At 33.7% G+C, this 13,019-nt stretch overlaps 1 protein-coding gene and 1 long non-coding RNA gene across 2 annotated transcripts in view; one reads left to right on the forward strand and one right to left on the reverse strand.

The window, feature by feature from the left end:
• Gyc32E (Guanylyl cyclase at 32E) overlaps positions 1 to 13,019 on the forward strand; it is a 179,686-nt gene that overhangs the window by 103,355 nt on the left and 63,312 nt on the right. The window contains exons 7-11 of the mRNA XM_075294824.1: positions 1,786 to 1,935; positions 2,046 to 2,154; positions 8,406 to 8,490; positions 8,571 to 8,723; positions 11,469 to 11,621. Of these exons, the coding sequence (XP_075150939.1) occupies positions 1,786 to 1,935; positions 2,046 to 2,154; positions 8,406 to 8,490; positions 8,571 to 8,723; positions 11,469 to 11,621 (650 nt within the window). The remainder of the gene's footprint in view (positions 1 to 1,785; positions 1,936 to 2,045; positions 2,155 to 8,405; positions 8,491 to 8,570; positions 8,724 to 11,468; positions 11,622 to 13,019) is intronic.
• LOC142226209 (uncharacterized) lies at positions 4,483 to 6,201 on the reverse strand. The gene is made up of 3 exons (XR_012719629.1): positions 5,058 to 6,201; positions 4,874 to 4,972; positions 4,483 to 4,789 (listed from the first exon to the last, which is right to left on the reverse strand). It is a non-coding gene; the product is annotated as an uncharacterized LOC142226209 (long non-coding RNA).

A 13,019-nucleotide genomic window follows, 5' to 3' on the forward strand; every position in this document is an offset into this window, starting at 1 on the left:
ATTAACAAATAATAATATACATAAAAATATTTTTTAAAAGAAAGTCATATTAAAAAAATACTTACCAATTTATGAATAAACTATACGCTGAGATATAACAAAAATTTTCCAAATTAATCTGGAATTGAATATTAATTTTTTACATAGAATAATAAAAATTTCAATACACTTTCAATTTCAACATATTTTCCTAAATATTTGTAATAACTTTTTTCTAAACTACCGATAAAATATCAATAACTTTCATTTAAAAGGTTTAATAAACAAACACCAATATATGTCTCAAAAATCCAAAATATTCCATGCCTTTATAATCCCTCGTTGCATCCCTACTTAAAAGATGCAACAGCCCACGCCAACGCCAACTATACAACTGAAGCATGCAAAACAAAACCAAGCAAAGCCAAAACATATCTACAACAACAAAAACACATGTGCCTTTATTGAAAACAACACCTCATCCAGCCAAATAAACCATCCGCGAATAACAAACACACACACACAAACCACTCAATGAACAAAAATAAAAACAACCCCACGCTCATGTATACACAACAAAACTCAAGTAACATCATCTTTACATTAATCACATTCCACTATGCCGATAAAGATCTCTGTACTATGCATTAGTTCATCGCATCTGCTGACAATTTACTCTAAGAATAATATTCGTAAAGGCACACCAGTTTACGAACAATGAAACGTTTAACTTAAAATTTGCAAAATTTTCAAGAAATGTTATCTACCATTTTTGACGAAAATGTCTATAAATTTAATTACATGTGAACTAAAAATATTTCATTGGGTAATTTTTTACCAACAATTATTAACTATAGGAATTGTCAGTAAGAAATTGTTATCCACTTTCAAGTTCATTTTTCGTAAAAAAATATTTTCTCATACAAAAAAATCTTATAGTAAATTGCACTTATTACAAGTAGTTTTATAGCATGACAAACGAATTTTTAACTACCAGTTAAGAAATTTTTTAAGGAAATTTCCATCGTATTTTGTAGGCCATGAAGTAAACGATTGCTACTTAGAATTTGTAAAATTTCCTTCCGAGTAGTTAATTTTCGTTGAAGATGCGAAAAATGAACTAAAATTCTGGAAAATTCTTGTAATAAATTATTGTAAAAATTTTCTTAAATTTACGAGACACTTTTTTTTCTGTGTATATTTACTATTTGTTTATAAGGAAAGACATTCTCGAATAAAGTAAAACATAAATGATTATAAAAAACGTATACTGTACGAAAATACTTATATTATAAAAAACCTAAATATTTTACGAAGGTTAGCATTTTTAATTTAACGCATTTTTTATAATGAAAAGACATTTGGAAATACAAAAATGTAAAAAAAACAATATGAAATACACGGTTCTAAATCAAGTGTACTGTACAAATTCTTGTTTTGTCAAAAACTAGGTATTTTCAGAAGGTTTACGACGTTTTTGACGTATGGTAAAATACGTCGTAAATCTATGTCAAATACTTTACAGTTTACGATAGACCATATCTGCCTTTCAGCCATCCCTAAGACTTTCACTTAAGGACAAGTTGTTTCTTGCAGTTATCTATATTGGACATGTATCCTTCTTCCGATTTAATACCAACAAAATCTTGTGATTTTTTTTACTATTGGATTTTTTGGTATTGGTATTGACCCTATGATTCCCCCTGGGAAAATGTCGAATATTTTATTAATGATAATTCACGTATATTTGTTCTGACATTTGTCCATACCCCTCTTTTGTCATTTAATTTAATGCCAACGCTTCAGTTTATGTCTTCATTGGTGAGCATATTGCAATGGTGGACTTTGTACGTTGCATGCAGATGAGGAAATTGCTGGACGATGGTGACTATATCATCATATCTGTGGATGATGAAATTTACGATTCCAAGCGGCGGGTCAATGTAATGGAGCGAAGTAAGTATCCCATTTTTTTCCTACACCAATGATATGATAAATGACATCCAATATGGCTCACGCATGTCGGTTTCCCTTTAATTTTCTGTTCTTCCGTTGTTCATTACCAGATTATATAGATCCCTATATAAAAAAGGAAAAAAGTAAATCATTGGACAAAAACTCATACCGTTCGGTTATAAAACTTAGCATGACTTATCCCCAGAATCCAGAAATACGGTAGGTTATCAAAACACCCATGTATATTTAATGTTATTCAAATTCAATTTAAATTCTGCACTCCAACACAAAAAGGTAATTATTTACATTTTCCTAGTGGTCAACACATGAATATTAATGAATCTGCGGCAAATTGAATGAGTGAAACCCAATTAGGACTTTATATGAACTTGACAAGGATAGAGAATCACATTTTTTGTTAAGACAAAGATTTGGACACATTGTAAATTGCAATTTCTAATGACATATTAATTCATAATTGGCATTCCACCTTGGAATTAATTTTGATGCTCTGTTTGTTTCTCTTTTGCTTAAAGAGAAAATTATATTAAATTACTCCAGAGAAAAAAGGCCCAAAAACCCAAATGAAACAGGATCACAAATGTCGAGCGACGCTTCATAAGGAATATAATCCCCACCAAAATGTAATTGAAGCATGAAACAAATAAAATTGGGTTTTATTTCCTTTTTTGATTTAAACACTTTTTTGAAAATTAACCCTAACTGATGGAAAAATATGAAGTTTTTAGAAAAAAATTAAACCTGTGTTACTGAGTACGAATCTCTTGGAAGTCGCGTTAGCCCACAATGGACACTGTCCATAAGAGAAAGTCTTAAACTCGCTACAATGCTATTTATTCAAAACAACAACACTGTGTCAAATCCCAGAATGCGAAAATAGAATAGTTCGGCCAGGCCGAATCTTATGTACCCTCCACCATGGATTGCGTAGAATCTTCTACGAAAGAATGTCATCCACAATCGAATTACTTGGGTTGTGGTATCTTAAAACTTCTTAACATCGTTTTCTAAATTGTGAGTTAGTCCATACGTGGTATATATTAGATAAAAAATTTATGTAATTACGAATCGATATGGACTTTTACACGATACGTAAAGAACCAGAATGGAAATATGGGGGTAGCCCCCATGGCTATATACAATTATGATATGGACCAATTTTTTTGTGATTGGGGATCGATTTATCTGAGGGCTATATAAAGGGTGATTCTTTTGAGGTTAGGATTTTCATGCATTAGTATTTGACAGATCACGTGGGATTTCAGACATGGTGTCAAAGAGAAAGATGCTCAGTATGCTTTGACATTTCATCATGAATAGACTTACTAACGAGCCACAACGTCGAATTTTCAGTGAATGGGCCCTAGAAAAGTTGGCAGAAAATCAGCTTTTTTATCGACAAATTTTGTTCAGCGATGAGGCTCATTTCTGGTTGAATGGCTACGTAAATAAGCAAAATTGCCGCATTTGGAGTGAAGAGCAACCAGAAGCCGTTCAAGAACTGCCCATGCATCCCGAAAAATGCACTGTTTGGTGTGGTTTGTACGCTGGTGGAATCATTGGACCGTATTTTTTCAAAGATGCTGTTGGACGCAACGTTACGGTGAATGGCGATCGCTATCGTTCGATGCTAACAAACTTTTTGTTGCCAAAAATGGAAGAACTGAACTTGGTTGACATGTGGTTTCAACAAGATGGCGCTACATGCCACACAGCTCGCGATTCTATGGCCATTTTGAGGGAAAACTTCGGAGAACAATTCATCTCAAGAAATGGACCGGTAAGTTGGCCACCAAGATCATGCGATTTGACGCCTTTAGACTATTTTTTGTGGGGCTACGTCAAGTCAAAAGTCTACAGAAATAAGCCAGCAACTATTCCAGCTTTGGAAGACAACATTTCCGAAGAAATTCGGGCTATTCCGGCCGAAATGCTCGAAAAAGTTGCCCAAAATTGGACTTTCCGAATGGACCACCTAAGACGCAGCCGCGGTCAACATTTAAATGAAATTATCTTCAAAAAGTAAATGTCATGGACCAATCTAACGTTTCAAATAAAGAACCGATGAGATTTTGCAAATTTTATGCGTTTTTTTAAAAAAAAAAGTTATCAAGCTCTTAACAAATCACCCTTTATAACTATAGACCGATATGGACCTAGTTACACCGAAAAAAAAGTTTACTATTTTTTATGAAAAATGAACTAACCCATAGTAAGAATGACCATGATTTGGCGCCAAAGATTTTTTTCATCTAGATAAGTTTATGATTTTCTTATAAATTAGTTCATGTATTACATCGTATTTAAGTTCATTATTACTATGCTGTGGGAAGAATATAGTTAAACTCATTCAAAATATTCCTGCTATCCGGAAAAATTAACAATTTTTTGGGAAACCTGTATTAAGAAATTGGTTTGAAATAAACTGTTTGTCGGTATAATTTTCAAAAAAGTAGAGAAATTGAGGAATCAAAAGTACAAAAAGCCTGTATACAACTAAGAAATTTTTCGTACAAAACAAGTCAATTTTCTATAACCACCAGTATTTTATTTCAAAGAATTATTATTATATTACACAAAACTATGGCTTATGATATACAATAAAGGAAATATTTTTATTAGTACGTTGGACGCATTTACTTGTCGGTAGTTAGTAATTGCTTCTTCAAAAGAGTAATATTCTATGTTATTAGGACTAAACTAATTAATTTAAATGTCCATGTTTTCTATCCATATGAAAGATATATGTGGCATAAGTTGCTATATTCAATTGAGTTGTCCAATTTCATCGATTTTGGCTAACTTTTGTTGGGCGGATTTGGCTTAGAGGCATCTGAAGTTATACAAATATTATTAATTATTATTAATAATATTATTAATTAATTAATTCTATCGTTCATATTGATCTTTAACTTACGGTTTTCAAGAGTATTTCCTAGAGCCAATAAGGATATCAGCTTAATTAGTATTAAACAGTAAGAATATTCAAAAAATTACCATTACGAGACCTGTCTACCTGCAAGTGAAAAAAATAATTTTTAATAAATTGAAATTTTGGTTTTATTAAAAACGGACAAAATACCGTTTACAGAAAAACTTACCACATTGAAAAATCCACCCAGTAGGTACATTATTGGAATCATATCCATGGACAAATGGGACGTTATTGAAATTATTCCCTGAATATAATTGAAATAAAAATATTATAAAATTAGACATAATTTCCACTTGTCAGTATAGCATTTAGTATTTAAGGTGGATATTAAGTTCGAGTTTAGCGGCTAAAATTGCAATTTCCATGATAAGTTTTCTTTAATAATCCATTATAAAAAATAATCTTTATAAAAAAACTTGATTTGGGCTATTCTCCATCAAGTTATATTTAAATTTGTATCGAAGACGTATAATTTTATACTTTGCTTAGTGATTTATTTTTAATTTTAGCGGCTAAACTCGAACTTAGTACTCACCTGTAGGAATTGCTGTAACATAAAAATATAGATTCAAAAAAATGGTTGCTTCTCAACCTGTGATCCAGATGTAGAATAAATATAAATCATCCTATTACCACTCATGTTGTATATTTTTTATGTAAATCAATTTAAAATCCGCACTAATTTTAAACTAACATATTAACAGAAATATACAGTTCCTTAATCTGTTATTTGTTTTTTATCAATAAAAAGCGTTTTTGATTCCTCTAACATCACATCATTCACTTCTCAGTTTCTAAAATGTTTCGAAATAAATGTATTTTCATTAATAAACACCAATACCGCACGTACAATTTTGCAAAATTAAATCCACGTGTGCACTTCATAAATGCATCAACATAACTGAATGCAACAATAAAACTGAAAGACACAAATAGTCATAAGGGATACATACCTGCCGTAAAGAAAAACAACTCCACACACACACACGTTCCCTTTCTGATCTTGCTATTGCAAAAAAACAACTCTCACCACAAAAGATACCAACAACACACAAGGAACATTCCATTGTCTCTAGAATCAAAACAACCAACAACAGCATAAATGACGCAATAACAAACACAAACAATCATACGAGATATACACAAAATGTCTCTAAAAACTCCCTCGCATGATGCACTCACATTTTCCAGTAGCACGTTTATTGATTAGTAGGAATTCTATCTATAAGTTAAGGTAAAATATATACCAAATCTATGAGGAATCTATAAAAATTATATACACCTGTCAAGGATTATATTAACTAATTTTTATTCTATTTTAACTAAAATTTTCAATGTGAGTAAAAACACTCCAACATATAATAAAAAGGGAAATAATCTGTAGGTAGTCATCGTACGAATCGGTAATGTCGTTAAGTTAATTTTTACTACAAAAATTTTTTTCCATACAAAATTTTGTCGTAGTAAACTGTCCACATTTCGTAGTAAGATTTTTATATTGCCCATGTATTTTTATAATAGAATCAACGATGCATTAACTACTGTGTTGGAAATTTATTTAAGGAAAAATCCTTCCCATTTCGTAGTTAGTGAACTAAAAAACATTTACTGAATTTTTATAAGTTTTGCTTTAGCTAAGTTAATTTTCGTTGTGGTTACGAAAAATGAACTATATTACAGTAAATTTGTTGAACTATGTGGAAGTCAAAATGGTCCTTAAATTTACAAGACACTTTTTTTTTCTGTGTAGGCATGGTTGTTAACGGCCATATACTAGCACAATGTACCAAATTTCAACTGACTCGGATGAAATTTGCTCCTCCAAAAGGCTCCAAAACCAAATCTCGGGATCGGTTTATATGGAGGCTATATATGATTATGGACTGATATGGACCACTTTTGGCATGGTTGTTAAATATCATATACTACCACCACGTACCAAATTTTAACTAGATCGGATGAATTTTGCTTCTCCATAAGGCACCGGAGGTCAAATATGGGGATCGGTTTATATAGGAGCTATATATAATTATGGTCTGATATGAACCAATTACTGCATGGTTGTTGGATACAATATACTAACAAATTTCAACCGAATCGAATGAATTTTGCTCTTCCAAGGGGCTCCAGAGGTTAAATCTGGGGATCGGTTTATATGGGGCCTATATATAATTATTGACCGATTTCGACCAATTTGTGCATGGGTGTTTGAGGCCATATATTAACACCACGTACCAAATTTGAACTGAATCAGATGAATTTTGGTCTTCCAAGAGGCTCCGGAGGTCAAATCTGGTGATCAGTTTATATAACGGCTATATAATTATGGACCGATGTTGACCAATTTTTGCATGGTCATTAGAGATCATATACTTACACCATGTACCAAATTTCAGCCGGATCGGATGAAATTTGCTTCTCTTAGAGGCTCCGCAAGCCAAATCGGGGGATCGGTTTATATGGTGGCTATATATAATTATGGGCCGATGTGGACCAATTTTTGCATGGTTGTTAGAGACCATATACTAACACCATGTACCAAATTTCAGCCGGTTCGGATGAAATGTGTTTCTCTTAGAGGCTCCGCAATCCAAATCTGGGATTCGGTTTATATGGGGGCTATATATAATTATGGACCGATGTAGGCCAATTTTTGCATGGTTGTTAGGGACCATATACTAACACTATTTACCAAATTTCAGCCGGATCAGATGAAATTTGCTGCTGTTAGAGGATTCGCAAGCCAAATTTTGGGGGTCCGTTTACATGGGGGCTATACGTAAAAGTGGACCAATATGGCCCATTTGCAATACCATCCGACCTACATCAATAACAACAACTTGTGCCAAGTTTCAAGTCGATAGCTTCTTCCATTCGGAAGTTAGCGTGATTTCAACAGACGTACGGACGGACATGCTCAGATCGACTCAGAATTTCACCACGATCCAGAATATATATACTATATGGGGTCTTAGAGCAATATTTCGATGTGTTACAAACGGAATGACAAAGTTAATATACCCCCCATCCTATGGTGGAGGGTATAATAAGGAAACTGGAGCTTATTTTCATTTGAAATATTAAGGTTTATTTTTATTATATCTTCGTAAACTGTTTTTTAGTAAGTCCTATTAATATTTCGCATTCGTAAAATAAAGCAAATTCTAGAATTAAGGTATATACCATTTCTTAAGTATTAAAAAAAAAATGAAAAATTTATTATTTTTACTACCTGAATAAATAAATAAATAATACAATTTTCATTATGTAAACGGGCCCAAAAATAAAATACAGCTACTCCCCAAAAAAACATAAAAAAATTGTTTTTGTTTTCCATATAATTTTTTGGGTTCCCACATCATTTAGTTTTTGGGTCTAATTTTCATGGAGCCCATATTTGTATCGCCCAAAATTAAATAAATGAAATTAATTATATTATATTTGTATTAAAGGTATTCTGCATGTTTTTCTATTTGTCAGTGTAATAAGCTCATGTTTTTGCATTTAATTTTAGTGAAAAATGTACCAAAATTAAGGAATATTCTCGGAAATATCCATTCTATGTACCATACCATGAGCGTGTGTTTGAAAATATTTCGGTATGTTTTTTTTTTTTATTTCCATAAAAAGTTTATTTTATTTATTATTTATTTTTATCTTTTGTGTTTTTAATCTTTAGGTTCCAATATATGCACTTCATTTGTATGACAGTGTTCAGATTTATGCCAAAGCTGTATCGGAAATCGTCCAAGCTGGAGGCAATGTTTATGATGGACGACAAGTGATGAATCGCATCTTTAATCGTTCATATCATTCGATACAAGGATTTGATGTAAGTATTTGTTCACTATGTTATTATCTTTATTGGTGTTATCTTCAAATTAAAGCAAATCATTTAACTTCTCCAATTTACTTTAAATGTTTGATTCCCCTGATGATGAGTTAGCATCGATTCCCCTTCTATACGAGTATTAGGACCTTTACTATTTTCTATCTATGCGAATCACTTACCGAATATCTTAATTCTTTCCAAATCGCGAATTTATGCGGATGATCTTCAAATCTACCTAAGCAGTAGGCCAGAGAGTTCGAAAGATGTATACAGAAATTTAATGAGGATTTGCGAGGAGTAAACGTATGGGCGCAAACGAGAGATCATATGATGAACCTATTGATATTGTCAGAAAGTATAAGAATCTTGGTATTAAAGTGAAAAAAAGCATGCCCGGTTCCAAATATTTTGTCTTTACTCTAATAATTTTTGGTATTGATTCAGAGCCAAAGAAGCGCAGAATTCAAGTAAGGACAAATTTAAGACACAACTTTCTTTTAAATTTGAGTTTTGCGATCTTGATTCTAGGAAGCAAATTTTTCGTTATTTCAGCTTTTTCTCTTCACCTGCTATCAAAGTTCTTTAAAAACGTATTAACGGCAATTTACATTTCAAAATTCATATTCGACTTTCAGTAGAAATTATGCTATATTTCAAGTAAAAACGTCTTGGAAATAGTCCCAGTAAAAAAATAGCTTAATTTGGATACCCGATTTTTGATCCAGAAGTAGTGCAAAAGTGGATGAATTTTACATGGGCTTGTCATAGAATGGAAGTACTCCATTGTTGGATCATTTGCATTGCTTTAGAAGTTGTGCCTTGGAAGTTCATTTGGATAAAGAAATTAAAAAATAGCTATAAAACCAATTTTTTTCTTTCACTTCACTTTTTATTTTTATAAGTATTTTTGTTACACTTTTATTTTCTTATTATCTAATGTTTACAAATTGAAAAACTTCTCCGCTTGCAGCGGGCGTTGAACCTGGGTCTGTTGGCACCATAACAGAACGCCTTAGCGTTCGTGCCTTATTATATCAACATGGGATTATTACGGACAAGGAACCCGATCATCTAAGTAATAGATTACGCTTTAGTGCATCAAGTACAATCAGTAATTTGATCCAATTACGCCGCAGACATATTATAACGAAGTGGAAATTCTTCATCCATGCGATTCGTCTCTGGAACATGTTATCATTAATATAAAAACAATTACAAGCAGAGCACAATTCAAAAGCAAACTTTTTAACATATATATTTTCCTTAATATTGTCATATTTTTATTATTGTAGATACTGCAATTATATTGTATTTTAATTAGCAATAAGATTCATATCATATCTAGAAACGTTTTATTAATGGGCCCTGTTTAAGTTAACATACAACTATGATCTTTTGTTTATGCTCTTCATTTCGTAGCAAAAAACTCATTTCTTTTTATCTCATGCGCCACTCATTAATGTCATTTAAACAATAGTTTTTACACTTCGTTGTAGTTTAATTAATGTTATTAAATATTGTTATCATATAAATCTGTTCGCATACAAGTAAAACAGGCATTATAGGACATTGAGTCTTGTTGTGTAGGAACCAAACTCAATAAATACAAAACTTATGGATCATTTTTTTTAACCTTAACTTGTCCGATTGGATATAAACCAAATGTTCACTCAGAAGTCTTTAAAATTAATATGATGTAAGTTATACATTTACTTGTTTTGTTTTACCTGATAATTAAATTGACATTTTATTATTATACAGTAATCCCTCGATTTACGTCGTGATTGGTTCCGGAATTTGACGACGTTAATCGAAACGACGTAAACCGAATTAAAAATTGCTCATACTTACTCCTAAGTTGGGAGCCACCGTGGGGCAATGGTTAGCATACCCGCCTTGCATACACAAGGTCGTGGGTTCGATTCCTGCTTCGACCGAACACCAAAAAGTTTTTCAGCGGTGGATTATCCCACCTCAGTAATGCTGGTGACATTCCTGAGGGTTTCAAAGCTTCTCTAAGTGGTTTCACTGCAATGTGGAATGCCGTTCGGACTCGGCTGTAAAAAGGAGGTCCCTTGTAATAGAGCTTAACATGGAATCGGGCTGCACTCAGTGAATCGGGCAGCACTCAGTGAGAGAAGTTCACCAATGTGGTATCACAATGGCCTGCTGTTCACTTAGACTATTCGGGCTGCCACCTAACCTAACCTAACCTACTCCTAAGTCCATTTATGTTGTATGTGTAAAAAACTTACAAAATAAAGGTAACATAATTCAGCAATTTCGGTAAGAATTTCAGAAAAAATGTTTCGATGTCATCATCGTTGATACTTATTTTACTTACGGAAGGCGTTTCTGATAAAGTGGGCAAAAAAATCGACGACGTAAATCGAATGGCGACGTAAATTGAAGTGTGATGGAACAAAAGATTGTACAACGTAAATCGAAACTACGTAAACCGAGACGACGTAAATCGAGGGATTACTGTACATATTTGTTGTTCAATTGAATTTTCCCAAAAAAATTACATTTGGTTTTTGCCTTTATATCAGGTATAATCATGCCATTCAATGCTTATACGTTTCATACAACCAAGTCATTCAGCGTATGGTCTCCAAAATTTACTTTTGAATGTCTAGAGTTATGACAAATTTTGTAAACCTATCATAGGATTGTTCTTATCAATCAATATTGAAATATCTTTTTTCGTATATTTGTTTTTCTTTTGTATTTCTCAATACACAGGTTCACATCGATAACCATGGCGATGCAGAGGGCAATTACACAGTCATATCGTTGCAGAATGATGCCAATAGTTTGAACAAAGTCAATTCTCTGGCCAAAATGTCAATGCAACCAGTTGGATATTTTGTCTACAATAAACTATCAACAATACCGGTAAGCCTTAATCCTTTTGTCAGGTGATGTGCCATCTTGGGCCCCAATATTTATTAATGACCTGTTCCCCATCTCATACGAAAGCTTTGCATTCGTATTTTAAATGAAAAAACATTGATTTTTATTCGTTTTTCTAAACGTAAAGCGCTTTATATATTGAAGTGGGAGACGAACGTATACAACATACAGTTTGTCAAACAATTCTTTCAAATAAACAAATTTTTGTGAATACTTTCACTTTAATTGTTAAAGGGTAATACGGTCAAAATTTGGTCAATATAAACTTGACGTATTTCTTTCAATTTTGCATTTAAAAAACCTGAACACCCCTCATTTTGAAGGTTTGTGTGTGTATAATGTTTCTCCTATTTTGATTTTGGAATTCACTCTTCAGTTGTCAAAATGCCGTCCAAGCAAGAAGAGCAGCGTATCAAAATTTTGCTCGCGCATCGCGAAAATCCGAGCTACTCGCACGCAAAGCTGGCTAAATCGCTAAAAGTTGCCAAATCAACCGTTACAAATGTAATTAAAGTGTTTGGGGAACGTTTGTCGACAGCCAGGAAGTCTGGATCGGGGGGAAATCGAAAACCGGAAGCCGCTGAGACGACAAAGAGAGTTGCAGGTAGTTTCAAGCGAAACCCTAACCTCTCTCTCCGAGATGCCGCAAATAAGCTGGGTGTATCGTCTACCACCGTGCATCGAGCCAAAAAACGAGCCGGACTATCGACTTACAAGAAGGTAGTGACTCCAAATTGCGATGATAAACAAAATACGACGGCCAAAGCGCGATCCCGGAGGCTGTACACGACGATGCTGACGAAGTTTGACTGTGTGGTAATGGACGACGAAACCTACGTCAAAGCCGACTACAAGCAGCTTCCGGGACGGCAAAAGGAAGGGGAAAGGTAGAAGATATTTTCAAGCACATAAAACTGTCAAAGTTCGCAAAGAAATATCTGGGTTGGCAAGCCATCTGTACCTGTGGCTTGAAAAGCAGCATTTTCATAGCTTCCGGGACTGTCAACCAAGAAATTTACGTGAAAGAGTGTTTGAATAAACGTCTGCTGCCTTTCCTGAAGAAACACGGTTGTTCCGTACTGTTTTGGCCGGATTTGGCATCTTGCCATTAGGGTAAAAAGGCCATGGAGTGGTACGCCGCCAACAACGTGCAGGTGGTTCCCAGGGACAAGAACCCTCCCAACACGCCAGAGCTCCGCCCAATTGAGAAATACTGGGCTATTGTCAAGCAGAACCTAAAGAAGACCAAAAAAACTGCTAAGGATGAGCAGCAGTTCAAGGCAAACTGGCTTTCTGCGGCGAAGAAGGTGGACAAGGTGGCTGTACAAAATCTGATGGCAGGTGTCAAGCGTGAGGCCCGGCAATTCGGATTTGGAAAAG

The sequence above is a fragment of the Haematobia irritans genome, chromosome 2, assembly GCF_050003625.1.
Source record: "Haematobia irritans isolate KBUSLIRL chromosome 2, ASM5000362v1, whole genome shotgun sequence".
In the NCBI taxonomy this organism is placed as follows: domain Eukaryota; kingdom Metazoa; phylum Arthropoda; class Insecta; order Diptera; family Muscidae; genus Haematobia; species Haematobia irritans.